The 8,884-nt window shown below is 41.0% G+C and overlaps 1 protein-coding gene across 3 annotated transcripts in view; it reads left to right on the top strand.

Annotated features, from left to right (window-relative positions):
• Window positions 1-288: 288 nt before the first annotated feature.
• The window catches only part of NUP58 (nucleoporin 58), a 38,035-nt gene continuing 29,439 nt past the window's right edge, over window positions 289-8,884 (top strand). For 2 of the 3 annotated variants that reach the window (XR_012040457.1, XM_072850474.1), the window contains exons 1-5: window positions 289-622; window positions 4,499-4,638; window positions 5,992-6,030; window positions 7,497-7,649; window positions 8,716-8,850. Coding sequence is in view for 2 of the 3 variants with exons in the window: in XM_072850474.1 (XP_072706575.1) it covers window positions 507-622; window positions 4,499-4,638; window positions 5,992-6,030; window positions 7,497-7,649; window positions 8,716-8,850 (583 nt within the window). In the remaining variant the exon portion in view is untranslated. The remainder of the gene's footprint in view (window positions 623-4,498; window positions 4,639-5,991; window positions 6,031-7,496; window positions 7,650-8,715; window positions 8,851-8,884) is intronic. The other variant, XM_072850475.1, reaches the window with a different exon arrangement.

The raw sequence follows: 8,884 nt of genomic DNA, 5'->3' as shown, positions 1-8,884 counted from the left end.
CGGCTGCGGCAGGTGTGACACCTGGCAAGGGCGGGATCGGAAAAGCTACCGGGCGTCGTGTGCCCACGGGGGGCGGTGGCCTCCCCTGGTCCTCAGCCGCGGGTGGTTCCACCTTTCAGACTGGGGCTCTGGGGTGCCTGGGCCCCCCCAGAGCGGGACATCCTCGGCCGTTTGCACCAACTGCCTCGGCCGAAGGAGGCTGTACACGCCAGGGGCCGGGGCGGGCGGCCGCCGCCGCCCCCCACGTTACTGTCGCTTTAAGGGCCGGCGGGCGGCGCTGTCCCGTGGTGCGTTGCGGCGGGCGCGCGTAGGGAGCGTGGCTGGTGTCCGCGCGCTCGCTGCCGCCGCTCGGTTCGAAGTTGGCGCCGGGCGCGATGCGGCGCTGAGGAGGCCGCAGCCGCCCACCCTGAGGAGGCCGCCGCTCCCGCCGCTCTCCCCGGCCCCCGCCGCTGGGGCCCGCTGCCGTCTCCCAGCTCCGCTCTCCGGCCGTTCCCGCCGCTGCCGCCATGTCTGCGGGCTTCTCCTTTGGCGCGGGGACCCTGGGCTCCGCGGCGGCCGCCGCCGCCGGGGCAGGAGGAGGAGGTGGAGGCGGGGGCTTTTCTTTCGGAGCCGCCACGCCGAGGTAACGCGGCACCCCCCACCCCCGTTCGGCTCGGCCCTGCCCGCAGGCCCCCGGTCCCAGACTCTCGCGGCCTGGGGCCGCCGTCGCTCTGCGGGCCTGGCCTGGGCCTGGGCGGCACGCGTGTGTGTGTGAGTGAGTGAGCGAGCGAATGCTGGGGGGACGGGGGGAAGCGCAGGCCCCGGACTGCGTGTCTCGGCGCTTCTCCTGCACCCCTGGAGGGGCCTGGAGCTCCGGCATTCGTGACCGAAAGGGCCCTTGGTGCGCGGATGAAGCGGCTTCACCATGCCTGCCCTGGCGCGCAGGGGTGGGGGTGCCCTTCCTGCCTCATCTGCTTCACCGCCGGCTTCGTAAATACAGATCAATCTATTCAGCAGCTAATAACAAAGGGAAGTGCTCTTCTAATTTTGCTTTATTTTGGCTTTATCGGAGCAGGGTGTCTACCTTCACGGTTGTCTCTAACGTTCTGAACACAGAACGTGACTCATGCGTATCTAGGTTTCAGTAGTCAGCCTGAACTTGCGTGTGCGGCATGGAGCTCGTTGATGTCAAAGCTCAAGTGTTTAATGTTGAAATGTGAAATTCAGGTTTTTTTTTTTCTCGAAGTTGGCTGCAGCCTTATCCTTTCTGACACAGATAACCTTGCGTTTGGTGTATAGTGTCTTGGAGGAAAAGAAGAACTTTGCTGTGCCTTGATGTGCATGTGGCATACAACAGGCTCTGTGCTAAAGGCATTATTAGTAGTTAGGTTTCTCAGAATAATAGATGTCTTTGTAGTTGCTGGGTTTTTTTTCCCTTTTTTCCTTTCTTTAGATGCAGCTGTACTAGCAGAGATTGTTTTTTCTGACTTGCTTGCTATTATGGCTCTGTTGAAGATTAGGGCTTTGTAGTGGAGCTTTGTATCAAGAGTTTTTCCTAACTCTCATCAGGCAAAATTGATCACTGTAGTGTAAACTAAATGGGCAGGGTGAAGCTACTCAAGGGAACTTCACCTGAAGCAGATATATTTGAAAATACTTATCTGTCAGAATGGTCAGGGATTAGCAGTGTGAGGGGAAGGGAACTGAACATCTGGATCTGGAAGAGTATCTCTGGATTAAATGGCAGTATTGCTTTTTGGAAGCCCATATAACAGTCTGTTCTCTCATATAGTCATTATATTCTTTTCTAATACTCTTAATTTTGTGGTCATGACAAATTGATGATGATCTTGTGTTACTGGTGCTTGGGTTTTTTGGTTGTGTGTGTGTTTTTGTTGGTTGTTTTTTACCCCCACAGTGAAGCTTATATGGAGTTGGTAGAGAACTTAAGTTTCTTTTGCTTTGTGCCTGTTTAATGCAGGTTTCCTGTGATTAAAATGAGCAAGTTAAAATAATATTTGTTTATTAAAAAACATTCTTCTAAAAGTCCTGCCTGAAACAAAGGAAACTCTTTTGTCCTGTTGATCTGCACGTGTTAAAAACTGCCTATTGAACTTAAATATTTTTGTTTGTGGGGTTTTTTTTTCTGTTCTAGCTGGCTTTTTAATCTCTTAAAATAATAAGTAAAAGTTTAACAGGCCCTAATTAATAGTGGTGTGGTACTCTGCATTTTTATGCATGTATTCTTACAAGCAGGATGAGTCTTCAGGGCTATTGGTCAAGGAGTATAACAGAGGAGGAGGCCTTTTTACTGCTGGATGATTGGTGAAAGAATCTTGAGCATCCCTGTGGGATGGTTTGCTTGAGAACATGTTTGAGATTATAAGAAGCTGTTCTTCTTCTGAGCTGGGTCTAAGACAGTATTGCCAGGTGTTGGGAGAAAAGGGGCTTTATTGTGTAGTTCCAAGCATAAGTATTGTTCGTCAGTGTGACCAGTTAAAGATTATATTCTGGTGGCCCAAAGCCTATGTCATATGCCTGTTTACCGAATTCCTGCATTGCATCAATAGCCGTTCAGGTACTTACGCTCTTTCTTTTTGTTAATGGACGTTCTCTATAGTATGCTTTAGGCAGGTGCAATGCTTTGTTCTAGTTCTAAAAATAGAGTTAAGACCTGACTTCAGTGACCTGAGCTCCTCTTCCTTCCATCTGTGGGGAGCAGATAGTCCTTCTGGCACATGGTTTCTCCTGCTGGTGAGAACGCTGCCATTGCTTTATTTCTACATTTTGGTTTCTTTTTATCTTAAAAACCAACCAAACAAAATGCCACTTCATTTTATTTGGTGGTTTTGGTTTTTTGTCCTATAGTGCTGAATTGCATGTTTTGTACCTTAGCTTTCTTCTGCTGGAATGCTGAAACAAGAAAGATTTTCACAGAAGAATCATCTTTTTCTCATCTTTTTCCAGTACAGACACATAAATTCTTGACTAGTGAGAGAAGCACCATGTTGTATATTTAAGTTTACAAGCAGTTAGGTCATGGTGCTGTAGTTTGGTATGTTGAAATTTTGGGAGTAAAGAAAGCTGAAATACTTTGACTCCTGTGGAGTTGGACAATTAGTGGGTCTGTGTCCTCCTAAACTTCCTGGCCACTCTGTTTCCTGAATTACTTATTTAAGAATAACTCACACCTAGATTTTGAACTTGCAACCAACTTTTGCTGGGCTTGCCATGATCAGTTTTGTAGATGTTTTGAAAACTTTTAATGTAAAAGCTAATTATAGCCCTTTTTTTTAAGGATTTACTTGGTGTTTAATTTGTTATGCCTACGAGCTGTCTTTATACAAAAAGAGAGAGGAGATAAGGGAACAATGAGAGAATACTGAACACCCGAAACATGAAATACTACTTGACAACTGTTACCCTGAAGTCTAAATTGTTCTTAGTTTCAGTGCTGCTGTTGTACTTATGCAAAATGTTGTTTGTTAGAGAAAACTTATCTAGTTTCTAAAAAGGCTCACAAAGGGGAGCAGGAAGGTACTACAAATAAATTATTCACCTGATAGTTCGTCAATTTAAGAACAAAAATTTTAAAGTCTTAGACTCGTCTGGCTGCTAGTACCTATAATTTCATTTGTTAGAGATAATCACGATTATTGTATTCCCGTGTTTTGTATAATAACTTAATGTGTTCTCTGCTAAATGTAAAGCTTGTTCTCTATTTGCCATGAGACTTCTAAAACGTGTGGTTAGCCAAAATAAATTTAAAAAGCTTAATTTTCTTGGTGATGACTGATTTCTGATTCTCTCCTTCCTCTCTTTTCCCCTTCACCTGTGAAAATAGCTCTGGAAGTTTATTTCTGTAACTTTCTGACAAGTATACAGTCAGAAAAAGTATGGTAGGCATGGGTCCTCTATGGTTTGCACCTGAGGGGAAGGATAGCATTTTGGTTAGAAAATGAATTCATGCATCAGTGTGTTTTGGTGGTAAGATAGGGCAAAGTTGTGCTGTTGACGTGAATGATTGTGTGTCTCTATCACTTTAGAATGTTACTTTATTTCATTGGTTGAGGTTTCTGGTCAGAGGTATCTAACTGGACTTGTAAACTGCTTTGGAAAGATGTTTTTGCAGGTTTGTTGTCATCTTTGTGCTGTCTCTAGCATTTGATCTCCCATTTCACTAGTTCAGGGAGAATAATTAGGCAGAACTAATGAGATGAGCTAACAGAGAAAAGTTCAAATTTCCCGCTGGTCTGGCAAGATGTATCTGCTCAGCAAGGTGTTCAACAAATGCTGGAATCTGTGTCAGGGAAGCAGTGGGAGTTATGGAGCTGTAGAAGGAGAGGGAGATAGGCTTCCTTCTTCTGTTTGGTGGCAGTGAGCTTGGACTCTGTCTTGTCCAGCTGCATTGTGTGTGGTTCGGGAAAATGAATTGTGGTGTGGGAAAGAAACTGAAATAAGGGGTGTGGATTTCTTATTTTGAAAAATAATGATTGCTAATAGTCTTATTTTGTAATAGCTCAACAGGAGGACTTAATTTTGGAACTCTGGGCTCTTCCACTGCTACAGCAACTACATCAGCTCCTTCAGTGGGCTTTGGGAGTGGACTTTTTGGATCAAAATCAACCACTGGCTTTACACTAGGAGGCACCAGTACAGGTAGGAAAAAAAATTCCTGTACAGCAGAAATTTGAATCAACAGTGAAGAACTATATCATATGTACAGAAAAACTGGGTCATCATAACGTGCTTACTTTTTTTACAGTAGTTCTGCAGCTCAGAATATTACTTATGTAGTTTTGTAAAAAGGCTTCATGAACAGTTTAAAAGGTCATTAATTGAGAATTATGCAGTACCAATGCTGCAGAAACACAAATGCAGTTACTGGAAAACTGTGTCTGGGCCTATGTGTAAATTGTTCCATAATCTGAATCCTGATGTTTTCTAGAAATCTAACTCTTCATCCAGGAGCTCAAAGTTATGATTTAAGATTAAGGTATATTTTGATCTGAAAAATATTTTAAAACATTGTCAGATTGTTACTACTTGTAATGTGATATTTGTAATCCTGCAATAGTAAACGTTTCTGGTTTTGTTGTTTGGGTTTTTTAATGTTAGCAATACACATGAAGAAATTTATTAATATTTTCTTAGATCTCTAATTCAGCCTGTGAACATACAGATTCTTAGGGGAGTATTGGAGTGCAAAAGAATAAAACTTTTCTGATTGGAGGTATGCCATCATGCAGACATAACTTAATGAATTTTACTTTGGCTCCAATACTGCTAGACAAAATTGTGTTCTTTTTTTATTGTACACTTGTATGAGCAGATAGGGGAAGTTCTAAGAACCAGTCTACTAGAAATAAATTCAACAGTAGACTGAAAGCCTGTATTACTGTTTGGCTACGTTGGGGTAATTTTCTTTTAGTTCTCGATGATTCTTTTGATCTTCTAATCAGATGTTTTTTAAAGTATGAAATGGCATAGCACTGTGTTCATAATCTCATCTCTTTAAATTACCAGTGGGGCAGAAACCCTAAACCAAGACACAGGATTTTACAATTACTTTGGACTCTATAATCCTCTTCATTATACTGTAAATCTGCTGGTTTACATGCTAATGTTATGTACTGCCATATGGCTGAAAAAAATACTTCATAGAATTACTAGTTTCCATATTTTTGTTTACCTTCACTTGTTTGAAATTTCAAACAATTTGCTATACTGTTAACAGCAGCTTCGCTGTTAGCAGATTCTTACAAAGAAAAATGATGTGTTTTGAAGTCAGTTATGCTTTGATTTGTGCTGCTGGTGCTTACAAATACTGTTTTCTGTGTTAATGTGTTTTTGCTTTCAACATACTACAGAAAAAACTTGTATAATAGTCTACATATTGTCTCATAATGCTGCATTATTTCAGTGTTTTGTTTCATGTTTTTTACTATCATAACTGCTCTGTGTTCTTCAATTACTATTTTTATTCTGTTTTGTTTGTTTTCATTCTTAAAGCAGGAACAGCAACAACTATTGCTACGGGACTGACACTAGGTAAGGACCTAAATTGGATTTTAATGTTATACAGGCAAAAAAATACAGATCTTTTTTGTACTGTAGAAAGTTAGTGCTCTTATGTGAGCTTTTTCTCCATTACTAGTTGCAGTCTGCTTTGCAGCTCAAATGTTAAGGCTGCAAACCAGCGTGGAGCTCTGCAGTTCTGGGCACTGTTACTTCTTGTTAAAGGATTATTCAATTTCTGTACAACAGTGACAGTGGTCATAGTGAAAAGTTAGACTTTGTATTTATGTCCCTCTAATGAGTTTCATCCTTTTAGGGGAGGTGGAATACATTTTCAAATAATTCTTCATCAGCAATTTCTTGCCTTAATGAACTTTGTGTGAACAGGTGTGTTTGGTAATTACCTCTTCTAGAAGAATAAAGAGGGTTGAACTGGGAATGGACCTTGGGAATATTTTACTTTTGTTTCTCTGATGCATCTGTAGTGACTATTTTTCAGCTATCACTAGAAATACAGGAATATGTGAGTAGCTGTGGGTTTGTGGTGTTTTTTTTTCTTCTTTTTAAACACCAGCAACTGAGGTCTGAGGAGAAACTGAGCTTGAGTATCACAAATGTGGTACAAGATAGACTGCAGTCCAAGAACTTAGGAAGCCATACTGTGAATAAATAGGAAAATAAATAGTGTTGGATAAAGAAGCAAATGAAAATGGGCGGAAGAAGGGAGGCGCAGCAGCTAACCTGGAACAGACTGTGTGATGCATAATCATATGTGGCAGTCTACTATGCAGATGAACATTAATTCTTTTCAATAGCTGAATGAAATTATGTCATCCAAAACAGACACAGAGCAGTCACTGAGAACACCAAGTATGTGTTTCTTATGCATGCTCCTGTGGTTTGTGTATGTATATGCACACTCTTCCTGTACTTTGGAATATGGATTCTAGAATATAAAATGTATTCTTACCATGAAAACAGCAGGATGTGGAAGCTTTATTTGCTTTACTTTAACAGTGTTCAAAAGCAAAGTTTGAGGGAATAACATCTCAACATATTTTTCTTGTTTACAAATTGAAAGGATACATGCATTCATTTTGGTATGCACATCCAATTGAGAATTTTTAGTCTGTGTTTTGGGCAGTATTGTTTATAGCTCCATTTAGCAATATTTGGTTCAGCTATTAGATGCTCTTGGTGGAAACTCTCTTTTTTTTTTTTTCAGCTTTTTTAGATCACCACTAGATATAATTGCCAGTCCATGATTAAAGCCCATTGGATCACTAGGAATTCTGGAGGAAAAATGCCTGTGCAATTAATGTAAACCTTTGAAATTTAACTGCAGGTGCTATGGGGATATTTTACTTGATGCAAGTGATCTTGCATGCCATGGTACTCATGATGGTTAAATGGGAATTCTTCATAAGAGAAGGTGAATTGAGCATTAATTCTCAAACAGAATGTTCCAAGAGTGGTAATTGTTTTTGGATTTCTTTTAGGCACACCTGTCACCACATCAGCAGCTACCACAGGCTTTAGTTTAGGTTTCAACAAACCTGCAGGTTCGGCCACACCATTTGCTTTACCTGTTACTTCTACCTCAGCGGGTGGCCTATCATTATCATCTGCTCTTACATCAACTCCTGCAGCAGGTAGGAAAATGTTTAGGGGTTTTGGGGGGTTTCTGGGTTTTTTGTTTGTTTGGTTTTTTAACAATAAAACTTCATGGTAAAACAGTTCTACACTCTATATTTTTCTAGTATTTACATAATTTTGTGGGACTTTAATAAGAAGGTTCATTGGACTTCACTAGTTCTAAATTTGGATACCCTAATACAGATAGATTTATGGGCAGCATACCATGTGATATGGGCAGCATATAATCTTAAGTCATTAGAAGTGTAGCAAGAGCTGATTCATCATGTAAAATCATTATTTTTGTTATTGTTAACCCCACTGAAGGTTGAAAGCTTCCTACTTGCACAGCTGAAAAGTTTGGAAAATGTCTGCCTTTTGTAGATGGCCTGAAATGGTTAACCAGTAATGGAAACAAGGTTTTTCCAGTGTAGTTCTCATACTGGCACACACCTGCCATCATATTTAACTCAGCTAAACTGGATTGTGCATGATGATAATTAAGACTGGAGTTCATTTTTCTTAACCTTAGGAAGTCTGCATTTGAGCTCAGCTATCTGTGCCCTCTGTGCTCTCCCTTTATGCCTATGGTCTTTAGTTTAGGAACTTAATTCTTCCCTATCCTACCAAAAGCTGGGATGCTTAATTCCAGAAGGCCGCTCAAACTACCAAGGAAATGTTCTTCTATCATCTGTCTTATGTTAAACATTAAAATATTTTACACAAAACATTAACGTTTCAGCATTTTAATGTAAAAAGTCAATAGCACTTGTTAGATGCATTATGCCATAAAATAAATTCTGTGCCAGGTTCTAGATTCTCTAGTGTTCTGGGGGACTCTCAAAATTTTGTATGGTTGCAGGTAAATATGGAGTAATCAGGATTATGGTATTGTAGAACAAAATAACACAATTCCAAAGTCTCTATGGCTTTGTTTGGAAAACCTGCAGGAAATAAAGACAACAATTGAGTTTATTATACAATTATGATAAAGGTGCTGTTCAGACCTTTTAGTTACTTCACATTGTCTATGGATGTATTTGAATGCAGTGTCTGCATGAAGCTGGCTTGCTTTCTCTGCAGGAACTACTGGCTTTACATTAAATTTGGGTGGCACAACTGCTCCAACTACAACTGCTTCCACAGGCCTTTCCTTAGGAGGAGCCTTAGCAGGTTTAGGAGGCTCACTCTTCCAGAATACAAGCACAGCAGCAACAGGTGAAAGTTATTTTAGTTTTTTCCTCCTCCTGTC

The sequence above is a fragment of the Ciconia boyciana genome, chromosome 1 (genome assembly GCF_034638445.1).
Source record: "Ciconia boyciana chromosome 1, ASM3463844v1, whole genome shotgun sequence".
Taxonomy (NCBI): Eukaryota; Metazoa; Chordata; class Aves; order Ciconiiformes; family Ciconiidae; genus Ciconia; species Ciconia boyciana.
This window is presented reverse-complemented; position numbering and strand designations above follow the sequence as displayed.